Source organism: Acinonyx jubatus, chromosome D3 (genome assembly GCF_027475565.1).
Source record: "Acinonyx jubatus isolate Ajub_Pintada_27869175 chromosome D3, VMU_Ajub_asm_v1.0, whole genome shotgun sequence".
Classification (NCBI taxonomy): Eukaryota; Metazoa; Chordata; class Mammalia; order Carnivora; family Felidae; genus Acinonyx; species Acinonyx jubatus.
The window spans coordinates 30122939-30136091 of record NC_069392.1 but is presented as its reverse complement, the minus strand read 5'-3'; the positions used below and the strand labels follow the sequence as shown (position 1 = coordinate 30136091).

Genomic DNA, 13153 nt, shown 5'->3' with positions numbered 1-13153 from the left:
ACGGGACTCGTAGTTCCGGCGCAAAGGTCGTACGACGCTCCACTCTCCGCGGAGAGCGACGTCACGTGATCCGGCCACTCCCCGGAAATGGCGTAACAACAACGCGTGGCGCCGACGGTCGCTTCCGCAAACAGAATCGTGGATGGATGTGTAGGTGAGTGTGGCGGCTGGGACGCTGGCTCTTCTTTGAGTTTAGGCCCTCTGCTGCCTTCGTTCTTGAAGGAGGACTCCAACTCTTGACACGCGCTCGCTTCGCGTTAGCCCTGTTCCTTCGCTACTAGTAGCGAGGGATTTATTGTGCACTCAGCCAGGAGCTAAGTGGGCAGTACTTGTAGGAGTTGGTGGGCTCTGTTGCTTCTCCAGACCGAGCGAGCCGGGATCTGGAGAAGCCAGAATTGGAGCCTCAGGCCGCACCTCAGTGGTGCCGAGAAGGCGGGTTGGGGAGGGGTTGTCAGATCCTAAGAAGCGTCTGTAATGAGCGGCGGTTTGGAAATACGGACCCGAGGTTTAGTAAGAGCTAGGCCGCGCCAATGACGGAAGAGGGTGAACTTGTCTGAAGATTTCCCTTCTCGCCTCTGTTGCGTCCTCCTAGGCCCCCGAGTTGACCCCCATCTAGCTGGCGGGTCGGGGCGGAACACTTACCTGCTTGAGGTTAAGCCAGGTGGCCCTGGCGCCCTACTCGGTCGTTCTTTGGGAAACTGAAATGACGAAGACATGGCCTGCCTCAGAGGTGTGACTGGAAAGCTAGGTCGAAATGCCTATTTGGATATTTAATAAACTTCCATCTCTATGTCAGTTTACTCAGTACCCTAAGCTCCTTCCTTGAGGATTCTGAGGGGCAGCTTTCTTTAGTTTGGAGTTTATTCATGATTGCACTTTGATGCTCAGTTTCTACTCTTACCTTACCCACCTCTGCGGTTCTTTGAAATTTTATGTTGTTTATTCTGACCTATTCGATTTTTTTTTTTTTTTACATCCCTTTCGTAGATATAGAGTTGCCTATAAAATACAATCCACTCTTACTCCTAATACTAATTTTAGGCGCTGATTGCAGCCAGCGATGTTAAATCACATTGGTTTATTGGACTTTAAACCAATTTTTGTTTCCTTAATAGGAAATAAGTGGCAGGGTGGAAAAGATAGGCGTTTGATAATTTTGTGGCCAGTATTGCTACATAATGATTTTAAGTGGTTATTCTGAAAATTACATTTCTGGGTGATTTTTTTTTTCTTTTATTCAGTTCTTCCTAGTTTGGCACGTCTTGGTATTTTGTTACCTACCCCTTGGTTATTGAAAGCTAATATCCCTTGAAACTTTTCCTGGTTTATAGTGACTTGTTTTTACCTATTCCCTTAAGCAACCTCATTTCTTACTCTATTTCTTTACTCAAAAGACCTTTTCCCCCTTCTTCATAATTTTCAGATTCTGAATTTGCTGAATTTCATGGATTTTTTGACTGTTGCTCTCCCTTATCCATTTGGTTTGAATAATACAGCCTGACATTTTAAAAGTGGTATTTAGGCTGTAAGCTTCTTGAAGACTAACCAAATAGTGCCTTATTGAGATCCTTGTAGTAGGAGTATAGTGAAATTGTCAAATGACTCAATAAATTTCTGTCCCAGGGGCGCCTGGGTGGCTCAGTCGGTTAAATGTCTGACTTTGGCTCAGGTCATGATCTCACTGCTCATGGGTTTCAGCCCCGAGTGTGGCTCTGTGCTAACAACTCAGAGCCTGGACCCTGCTTTAGATTCTGTGTCTCTGTCTCTCTCTGCCCCTCCCCTGCTCACACTCTGTCTCTCTCTCTCTCTCTCTCAAAAATAAATAAACATTAAAAAAAACCCTCAAAAAAAATAAATTTCTGTCCTATAGTTCACTTATTTCTGTCCCCCTTCCATTTTACACATTGGTCTGTGAACATTTGAAACGGACTTAATAGTCATTAAGTTGCAGGCTGGGTCATGAAACTTCTTGTCCAAAGCTATTTATACTGTCTTTCCTTTCCAATTCTGACACCCATTATGAAATAAGGATTTCAGAAGTTAACTGTAGGTTCCCAGACTTTTCCTGTTCTTGGTGCCCTTAATATCTCTGATTATTTTTCTTAGTTAACCATGAAGGATTACTAATGGGATGTATACACCTGTTAGGTACTCTCAAGCTTTGAAGTCAGATTTGACATTGCCAACTTCATTTCCTGATTCACATTGATTTCCTGTGGTACCACCACAACCTCAGCTTCACAAAGTTCTGATGTCATTGAAAGGAATGTAGTGCAATCTATTCATTTGAAACCTCTATTTGAAGCTGTATTTGTGATATCTTCCAGATGTCAGATATCATGGTTTCCCTTAAAATTTTAAAATACCCTGCTGTACCTGTACAAGTTTGCTATAGTGTCCAGCTCACAATTTGGGAACCAAGGCTATAAAGTAAAGATCAGAGTAGAAATAAAACTAGTGCTTGTATAATACCCCCACTTCATCTGTCAGTTTCAATGGCAGTAATGACTTTTATGGATAAGATTGTATAAAGTGTTTGGGGATTATAGTTAGTACTTGCATATTAGCATATTCAGAGATTCATTTGTAATATAGACTAGTTAATATTTTCAATATTCTGTCTATAATGAGATTTTTTAACTCGTAGTTGATAACTGAGATTAAATGGCTAGCTTCTGGTTAAAATTGTTTTAAAGTTTCAGCCTTGATGTTTACGAGTAATATCAAACTTTTGCCATTCCAGTGTTAGTTCATGAAGTTTTACCATCTAAGTAATCAAAAATGGAAAATTCTGTAAAAGCAGAGTGTGAAAAGATCTCTCTTGAAGAGGCAAAAGTATCAACAGATTCGGAAACAGAGTCTTCATTCAGTATTAATGAAAACACAACCACTCCTGGGACTGGGCCCTCTGAAAAGGCTCCTATCTGTGGACACGTAGACACACCAAAAAAGAGAAAAATGGAATTTGAAGATGATATTGTAAAGGAAAGTTCTAGTTGTGGGGAAGACACTCCAACCAAGAAAAGAAAACTTGATGCTGAAATTGTTCCAGAGGAAAAAGGTTCTGGTGATGATGAAGGCATTTCAAGGAAAAGAAGAATGGAAACTGATGATTTTCCAAAAGATGAACCTTCTACTGGGGATGGCACACAGAAAAAGAGAAAAATAGAACTTGAGGATGTTCCTGAAAAGCAAAAAGTATGTTGAATGTGTTTTCTTTTACTCATAATGGAATATGTCACATTGGAATGTGGAGAAGCTGTGAGATAATACTGTTTTTTACATAATCTTAAACCTTAAGAATATAAGTTTGTAATTATTTTTTATCTATTTGTAATAGATAATGTCTTAAAAGATAGAGTAGGTTTTTAACTCTGTAATTTAGTTGCTTTTATTTAGATGAAACTTCTAATTGAGATAATTTTTGTTATTTAAGAACTCTTATTTGACTAGAAACTTGAAAACCAGTTTTTATAGTTTGCTTTTTCTCAGTGTTTTAAAAAACCAGTTGATACATTTTTTTCCTTTTTTGTTAGGTATTCATCACTTTCTTGTGTCCTAAACAGTAGAGATTATGACTTAAGATGATAAATTTCAGTATTACACCCAGCTTTACATTCCTTTCTTTAAAAACATTTCTTTTTAATGTGTTTATTTATTTTTGAGATAGAGAGAGACAGAGCATGAGCAGGGGAGGGGGCAGAGAGAGAGGGAGACACAGAATCTGAAGCAGGTTCCAGGCTCTGAGCTGTCAGCACAGAGCCCAACGCGGGGCTTGAACCCACGGATTGTGAGATCATGACCTGAGCTGAAGTCGGACGCTCAACCGACTGAGCCACCCAGGCACCCCTACATTCCTTTCTTAATGTGATTCTTTAAATGATATTGTTTCTAACTTCTCATTGGTGTAGTACATGCAATTTTAAGGCTGATATTTAGCATGGATATTCTAGAACAAGGAACAGCAAGTTATTTTCATCTGGGAATACCATATTATGAAGGAATCTGAGGCAGAATCTGGATTTGAATAGAAAGAGTACTTCAGTGAATGAGTAAAAATTCTGCCATCAGTCTTGAAAAGTAAGGTGTCAGATAGGCCAGGCATTTGTCGTTGGTGGAGTGTGAATTCTTGTTAACAGAGGGGAGCTTGTATTATAACCACAGTTTTCAAACTTTATTAGCAGCAGAACCTTTTTTTCAAGTGGAAATCTTAAACCTGATATGTAAGATAGGTAAAAGATGAAGCACTTTGGTTGAACGGGGAAATGTGGGAATTTGAAGCCCTTTACCTACCATAGCATTTTTGCAAAATGCTTAGTATCAGGTAAGGAGCACAAACTGAAACTTTGGAGTTAGATGAAGAGAAAAAAAAAAAAAAACCACAAAAACAAAACCATTGACATGAATACAGCTTATTGAGTTCTAATTCCTTTGTATTATTTAATGCTTATGTGAGTTTTAGGGTAATATAACTTATTCCTATTTTATTCTCTTATAGGAACCCCATCCACTGATGGACATTTATTGAATTGAATAAATCAGAACTCTGGAAGAGTACTGGTTTTATTAAGACATTGACACCAAAATTATACAGATGAAAGATCAAGATGAAAATTTTAAACCAAGAGATGTTTTTAAATACAGGAAACAGGGGAGAACAAATCTTACGTATGATTATAATTAGTAGGATTATGTGGTCAATGTCATTGCTTTTTGAAGTTTACCAATTTTATTAGTATTTTATCCTTATATAGGTCAGATGCTCTTTTAAGGCTTATTTTTGCCATGTTCTGATCCTTAATTTTATTCCATTCTCTTATTTTCAGAACTTAGAAGAGGGACACAGTTCAGCAGTGGCTGCCCACTACAATGAACTTCAGGAAGTTGGTTTGGAGAAGCGTAGCCAAAGTCGTATTTTTTACCTCAGAAACTTTAATAATTGGATGAAAAGCGTCCTCATTGGTATATATGATTGATTTTTTATTTATAGTTTGGAATTTTTTATTTTAGCTTATGTCTCGTTTTTTTTTTTTTTTTTTTTTTTTCTTTCCAAATGGTTATACATTAAACTACTTGGTCTTTCATTCCTATTCATTTAATTATCCAACCTTGACTTGGTAAAATTGGAGCAAAAATGAAAACTAGGCCTTTAAGATACATTTTTTTCATATTTACTTTTGGAGTAACTAAGATATTGCTGAGTGTTTAATTAATATTAAGTTCATAAGTTAACCAGGCTTTCAAAAGGCAGTATGCTCCTTTTATACTAAGAATTAAGGTTACCTAGTGCTATTAAGTAATTATTCTATGTTACTCTAATAGTTTTGGGGCAGTGACTCATTGTTGGATTAAGCATTCAGCTTCTATTAAGTCAAGAAAATGGGCATTGTCATGATTTTTCATCTCTAGGCCTTTAATGAGTTGGTAAAGATGGTGGTATCACCACATATGTGGTAATTTTTTATTGAACTTACACAGTGTCTGGGGAAAAGTAAAGTTTACTTTGAGGCTTGATAAAGACATCCAACTTTTTGGAGCCAGCCAGCATTTTATTTATGGAAACTCATCTTTAAAATTAAAATGTGGGGTGCCTGGGTGGCTCAGTCGGTTAAGTGTCCGACTCTTGATTTTGGCTGAGGTCGTAATCTCGAAGTTCATGGGATCCAGCTCTACACCTGCTTGGGATTCTCTCTCTCTGTCTTTCTGCCCCTCCCCTGCTCATGTGCATGCTCTCTCAAAATAAAAAAAACATTAAAAAAAATTAAAATGCAAATCATTGGAGAAATATGATTCAGAACATATTTATTGCTCTATATATTTAACATATTAAGTAGATTCTTAGGTGAGTTTAGAGAATTTTTAAAAGCCAGTGTGAAGTTTTTCACAGTAAGATTTTGGTGTTTTTTTTTATTTATTTAAAAGCCAGCCTCAGGAAAAGTGAGAATGCTTTTGTGATGACACTGGAAAGAATGAAGTGCTAATTATGGAGACTTTTTAGTAGTTTTGATGATAATTTACTAATTTTTATTTTACTTATTTTAAAGATTTTATTGTTTTAGTAATCTCTAAATCCAATGTGGGACTTGAACTCACAACCCTTAGGTCAAAAGTCACATGCTTTACTGACCGAGTCAGCAAGGCATCCTAGTAATTTACTAATTTTTAAAGATACCTTATTCATTCTGAATAGTTATTAGGAGTGGGAACTAGGCTCATTATTTCGAACACATATTAATATTTTCTATCTCACTTTTGTTTTTCATACTCATTTTATTACAGAAATATGACTTATTTGTCTCTGATAGTTTTCAGCTAGGGTAATTAAATGTTGCCTCCCAATTCCTCCCCACCCCACCCCCCTTTTTAAGGTTAGTATTACGGCATTTTTAGTCTATACTTTTAAGGTAATCTTTGAACCCTAATTCTCATTTCTTTTCAGTTTTTCTTTTCCATTCTTCATCATCATCATCAGTAACATAGATAACTTCTTGGGTATTTTTTCTGATGTGTCATTTGTTCTTGTATTATTCATTGAATAAATATTTTTAAGTTCATCTGTATTTTTTACATCATTGTATTATTTTTATAATCAGGGAAACAGGTCATTTTCAAAAAGTCATAAGTCAGATTTAATAAATTTTTTCTCCCTGCATATTCATGCTATTCTTTCTTCCTTCAGCAACTCTCTCATTGGGTGCTTTGCTATCTGCACCTGTCTTTCTGATTCTTTTGCAACAGTGTGGTCTGTGCCAAGTTCTGTCTCTGGCTTTTTCCTTTCTCTTTTCAAACACCCATTCTTTGTCATTCATTTATTATGCTATTTAAGTTTTCTAGGAGAAAATTAAATATAGAACACTGTGCTTCTGTCAAAGTTACTTTAACATCTTATGGACAGTGAAAGGCAGAAATATTTACCCAGAGTATTTTAGCAGTCACAGTAGTACACACATGAAATAGGAACTGTTAAACTCAGAATAATAAGGACAAGAAGAGTAGATCTAGGATTCAGCATTGTATCAGGTTTTTGAATTGCTGAATACTTCAGTTTTTTAAGAATATTAATAGGCCTTTAACTGATATTTGAACCATTTGGCTATTGATACATTGGACCATACTGATACTATTTGTTGGTTATTAATGTGATTTGGTAGATTGGGATGAAAGATTTTTTTTTTTTATTAAAATTTTTTTTTTCAACGTTTTTATTTATTTTTGGGACAGAGAGAGACAGAGCATGAACGGGGGAGGGGCAGAGAGAGAGGGAGACACAGAATCGGAAACAGGCTCCAGGCTCCGAGCCATCAGCCCAGAGCCTGACGCGGGGCTCGAACTCACGGACCGCGAGATCGTGACCTGGCTGAAGTCGGACGCTTAACCGACTGCACCACCCAGGCGCCCCAAGGGATGAAAGATTTTTTAGAGTGGTTTAAGAATTCTGATGATACTGGGGCACTGGGGTGGCTCAATTGGTTAAGTGTCCGACTTCAGCTCAGGTCATCACCTCACAGTTTGTGAGTTCGAGCCCTGTGTTGGGCTCTGTGCTGACAGCTTGAAGCCTGGAGCCTGCTTCAGATTCTGTGTCTCCCTCTGTCTCTCCTCCGCTTGCACCCTGTCTCTCTCTTTCTCTCTCAAAAGTAAATTAAAACGTTTAAAAAAAATCAAAAAAAAAGAACTCTGATAGTAAAGTTAAGAGGTATGTATAGTTTTTGGACTTATATTTGTTATATTTGTTTTGGTGGTAAGCCTGACACCTTTTTTGAAAATCAAGCACTCTTGACCCCATAATTACTTTGATTTACGTAGGTATATTATAAGCTAAACATTTAGCTTTCGGAAAGAGAAAACTATAAAAATTACGAGTAGGTTTTTTTCTTTATCATGAGCAAGTGTTGGATTTTCTTGTATTAATTAGAATTTAAAATGTCTGCTATTTAGTGTTGAATCAAGTTCTAAGAGTAACCTTCAAAAACCTGTCTTAACTTTCTAAAATACCAGACAGATACTCTTTTATCTTTAATGCTAGAGGATGAACTTAACTCTTAGTCATATTTTGAAATGTTTACCAAAAGTTATGAATTATATAAATGTTTAATAGTTTATAGTAAATGTCAGGCAGAAGTTAGTAGGTTTTTAGGGGTTGCAGTTGATGCTGTAGTAAAAATGGAGGAAAGATCATTTCTTATGACTTATTTCTTTTAGGGGAATTTTTAGAAAAGGTACGACAGAAAAAAAAACGTGATATCACTGTTTTGGACCTGGGATGTGGCAAAGGTGGAGATTTGCTCAAGTGGAAAAAGGGAAGAATTAATAAGCTAGTTTGTACAGGTAACGTAAATAATGATGTGGGGAAGAATAATTCGTGATCAGTCAGGTAAATGGAAAATGAACAGGATCTCATTATCACATGATACTAAAAGATCTTATAAGAAGATATCTGAGGCTGTGTGTGAGATGGGTGTTTTTTAAAAATGAATTATGAGACTTTACTGATGGTATTATGCAGTATAGTTAATGAGCCTGGTATAACTTGTCCTCCCTAAAAGGAAGGAAGTAATCAAAGAGTCATGTCTAAAACACAAACATGAAAAGACTTCCACTGGCCAAAGATAGGACAATTTCATCATCAAAAAGAATAGTGATTACAGTAGATTGAAACACCAAATAAAGGGGAAAAAAACCCCCCCAAACCCTCAGTATTCACCCTTCGAGGTTGCTATAGGAAACTTACTCATCATTCTGAAATTCATAAATTAAGGGGTGGGGGCTGAGTATGTATCTTCCTTACCTTATGTGAACTGTATTTCAAAGTAACCAAATGGTTGACAAAGAAAATTCCTCTTAACTAAAAACTCCTAATGAATAAATGCAGGAGGAATGATGAAAATCACTATTTTCCACCCTCAATGAAATAATAGATCTAAGCAACAATCATAGAAGTTGCTAAATCTATTAGGTGAAAAGTTGATAGGAATTTAATAACTGAATGAATCAAGCTCCTGAACCCACTGGTCAGTCTTAACACTGAAGTAGGACAAGCAGATGTTATGTTCTTCCAGTGCAGTGAAATGTACAGCACCATCTATATAAAGTTACCTATTTTGACACTTCCCAAATTTTTGGTTTTATGAGTGCCATACACCTTTATTTTTAAGATTGAGGATGAGAAAACTTTTGTGTATGTGCCTATATCTATTGATTATAGAAATTAAAACTGAGAATTTAAAGAATATTTTTCATCAATAAAAAATAAAGTTTAGTGACAAGACTAAAAATATTTTAGTCTTTAAAAATATTTTTCCAAATCCCTTTAGAGTATAGAAAAATAGGAGACAACTAGATTTTCATACCTGTTTCTGCATTCATTGTGTTTTGATGTGTTATTTTATTTGATGAATAGTTGTAGTGAAGGAGTATTTTAACACTTTTCAGATAATTGAGCATATTCATCTTTGATATTATATCAAAACTCAACAGATAGGGGCGCCTGGGTGGCTCAGCCGGTTAAGCGTCCGACTTCAGCTCAGGTCACGATCTCGCAGTCCGTGAATTCGAGCCCTGCGTCGGGCTCTGTGCTAACAGCTCAGAGCCTGGAGCCTGTTTCAGATTCTGTGTCTCCCTCTCTCTGACCCTCCCCTGTTCATGCTCCGTCTCTCTCTGTCTCAAAAATAAATAAAAACGTTAAAAAAAAAAAAAAACTCAAGAGATAGTAGTTCCTTACAGATAGTTATAATGTGGCATCTGAATCTGTATCAATGAACTTTTTATATTCTGTTACATTTAAATCCATTGGTCTGTCTTGCGCTTTGAATGGATCTTTTCCCTGTAAGATTTGTAATATTTGGAAAATAATGTTCACTAAAGTTATGCAGATCTTCTAAATGTTGACATCAAGAAATCACATTTTTTTTAATGTTACCATCAATCAGAAAAGTTTAAGTATTGGGAAGATGCCCAGCCTGTTGTGGTAGAAGTGTTTCAGATTGTAATTTTCACTTGAAATCTCAAGTTTTATCATGGGTAACAAATACTGTCCTTTGTTTTCCTTGCAGTGGAGGTTCACTTTGTTCATTTTCAAAAAATGTCTGCCAAATCACCAAGTCTAAATAATCAGTTTATCTGTCACTGGTTCTTTCAAGTGAAAACAATTTTCTATGAAAAAAGTGTCCAGTACAGCTCACAACACAGTCACACTGGTCCTGTTCAAACTTTGTTAGGTAGCACAGATATTCTGTTACTTTCCATTTCATCAAACAGAATATTGAAAAAGAGCTGAGCTTTATCAAGAGCATTCTTAAATGAAATTAGCTTTTGGGGTTTTTTTGTCCATGCTAGTTTGTAGTGGTGAAGAAGATATTAAGTATTACGTGTACCATTTGGTGCTGCTACCTTGTATTCATGATAAGGTGCCAGCATTTTACTTTTCATTGCTTTTGCACCATCAGTGCAAATCTCAACATGGAAAAAGCAAATAACATTCTATTAAAAAAAGCAAACTTGATATTTTCTGAGCTGGGCACGTAGTTTAGGTTTTATAATTCAAATTGGAGTCTAAATTTTCTACTTTTAACTTGGAATAAGCATTTAAAAATAATGACAGGACGTTTCTGTTGTCAGTATCTATTGAGAAAGCTTTTAATCCTTTTAAAAAGTAATAGGATATTTGCATTTGAACAGAGACTTTCTTTTGTTTTGAAGAAAATAGAACCTCCTTGCTTTTACTAAGGTTCAGTTTGGATTAATGTGTAGATTTGTTCCATCTTTGCATTTACATTTTATTTCTTTAGGTCTTTGCCAGTTACTAATGTCTGTCCCTTTCTGCCTTGCAGATATCGCTGATGTTTCTGTCAAACAGTGTCAGCAGCGGTATGAGGACATGAAAAATCGTTGTCGTGACAATGAATATATTTTCAACGCAGAATTTATAACTGCTGATTGTTCAAAGGTACAGAATTTTTTTAATTTGTCTATTTATTTATTTTATTTATTTATTTTTAGAGGTGGGGGTAGTGGCAGAGGTGGAGAGAGAGAAAGAAAGAAAGGGAAAGGAAGGAAAGAAAGAAAGAGAGAAAGAAAAAAAGAAAGAAAGTCAGTCAGTCCCAAGCAGGCTGCATGCTGTCAGCACAAGGCCCAGTGCAGGGCTCCATCCCGCGACCTTGTCAATTTATGTTTTATATTTTTCCTTTGGATAAATGATGTGTTTTAAAAATCAGTTCATTCTTTTAAAATGTGCTTTGAAACATTAAAAATCTCAAGACATGCATTTTCAGTTTCAACTGGAAATTCTATTAATGGTAAATTTTCTTAAATGACCCACTGAGTATTTCTGGGAACTTTTTGCTTTTAATAATTTGAACTCTTGAAATCACTTGTTGCTTTTCCATTCAGACAAGACTTATTTTCCGGTATTTTGAAAAAGAACTGAACTTATGTTTTGTTTACAGTATAATTTATTAGGGTAGTTTCCCAGCATATCAGAGTTTGGTGCTTTCCACCTTCCACCTGTTTCTGAATTTCCTAACAACTATGAAGTTTAAGAACTACAGTGGCACTTGAATAGTGAAAGTCTTACCTTGACCTTTAATGCTTTGTCTGACTCATTTGCTCATTAAACTATTATAGCTATCTTTAATCCTATACGTTTTGTTTGCAGTTGTGAAAGTGAAGTGGAAAAGTGGTAGTATACTGCTAGAATGTCAGAAACCTTTAAAAACACTTCTGCATGTTTATAAAGTATCCCAAAGGCCAGCTTTATGTTTTTTAAACATACTGTTAAAGTTACTGTTCAACATCATTTTACTTCAGCTTTTAAGTAAACCAGATAAAAGCATCAACTCTTTTAAATGTCATACTTGGTTGATAAGTTTTTAAACATGATTTCAGAATCCCTAGTTTTTAATTACTTTATTGAAGGAAAAGATTGTTTTATTGTGGGCCTTATTATACATAATGAGAGAAAAGATAGGTGGTTGGGAGGAGCATGTCTACTTTTGTTTTAAGGACTCTAATTCTGGGATGCCTGGGTGGCTCAGTCGTTAAGTGACCAACTTCACCTTGGGTCATGATCTCACGGTTGGTGAGTTCGAGCCCCCCATTGGGCTCTGGGCTGGCAGCTCAGAGCCTGGAGCCTGTTTCGGATTCTGTGTCTCCCTTCTCTCTCTGCCCCTCCCCTGCTCATGCTCTGTTTCTGTCTCAAAAATAAAAAATAAACATTAAAAAAATTAAAAAAAGGACCCCAATTCTACAAATTATGTTACTAAAAATTTTTTATGTTGCAGTTAACTTCAAAATCTTGACCCATTGTATTTTATTTATTTTTTAATATATATTTTTTTTAATGTTTATTCACTTTTTGAGAGACAGAAACAGAGTGTGAGCAGGGTAGGGGCAGGGAGAGAGAGGGAGACATAGAATCCGAAGCAGGCTCTAGGCTCTGAGCTGTCAGCACAGAGCCCAACACGGGGCTTGAACTCATGAACTGTAAGATCATGACCTGAGACGAAGTCAGATGCTTAGCCAATTGAGCCACCCACGTGCCCTGTTGACCTGTTTTAATTTTTAATTTGTTTCAGGAACTTCTAATTGACAAATTTCGTGACCCAGAAATGTACTTTGATATCTGCAGTTGTCAGTTTGTCTGTCACTACTCATTTGAGTCCTATGAGCAGGCTGACATGATGCTCAGAAATGCTTGTGAGAGACTGAACCCTGGAGGCTATTTTATTGGTACCACTCCCAATAGCTTTGAACTGATGTAAGTACTTTTGATACATGGCTTATAAGCTACTCAGAGTTAAAGTTTTTTTTTTCCCTTAAGTTTATTTATTTTGAGAGAGGGGGAGAGAGAGAGAGAGAATGTGTGCACAAACGGGGAGGAGCAGAGAGAGAGAAGGAGAGCCCTACCAGGGGTCCATCTCATGAACTGTGATAAGGGCTGAGCACTTTGATAATGTATTTGAGTAGATACTCAACATTTAAGGTCAAAAGATAGATAATACAGATGGATCTTTAAAACATTTTTATGTATAAATTGGAGACCAATGCTATATCCAGCCAGAGGTTATAGTGCTAGACAAACTCCGGATCAGATAAACAAAGACTTACCCAGGAGTCATGAGTGGTGAAACCAATTTCTAGCCTAATTTTATGAGTGAAA

The 13153-nt window shown here is 36.4% G+C and overlaps 1 protein-coding gene across 3 annotated transcripts in view; it reads left to right on the top strand.

The window, feature by feature from the left end:
- Window positions 1-12: 12 nt before the first annotated feature.
- Window positions 13-13153, top strand: part of RNMT (RNA guanine-7 methyltransferase) — a 35292-nt gene continuing 22151 nt past the window's right edge. The window contains exons 1-6 of one of the 3 annotated variants that reach the window (XM_015077555.3): window positions 13-154; window positions 2744-3198; window positions 4827-4962; window positions 8200-8325; window positions 10827-10942; window positions 12570-12751. In XM_015077555.3, coding sequence (XP_014933041.1) covers window positions 2782-3198; window positions 4827-4962; window positions 8200-8325; window positions 10827-10942; window positions 12570-12751 — 977 coding nt within the window. In that variant the 5' untranslated portion in view covers window positions 13-154; window positions 2744-2781. Of the gene's footprint in view, window positions 155-207; window positions 749-2743; window positions 3199-4498; window positions 4669-4826; window positions 4963-8199; window positions 8326-10826; window positions 10943-12569; window positions 12752-13153 lie in introns of those variants that run through there. The other 2 variants (XM_053206710.1, XM_053206711.1) reach the window with 2 other exon arrangements.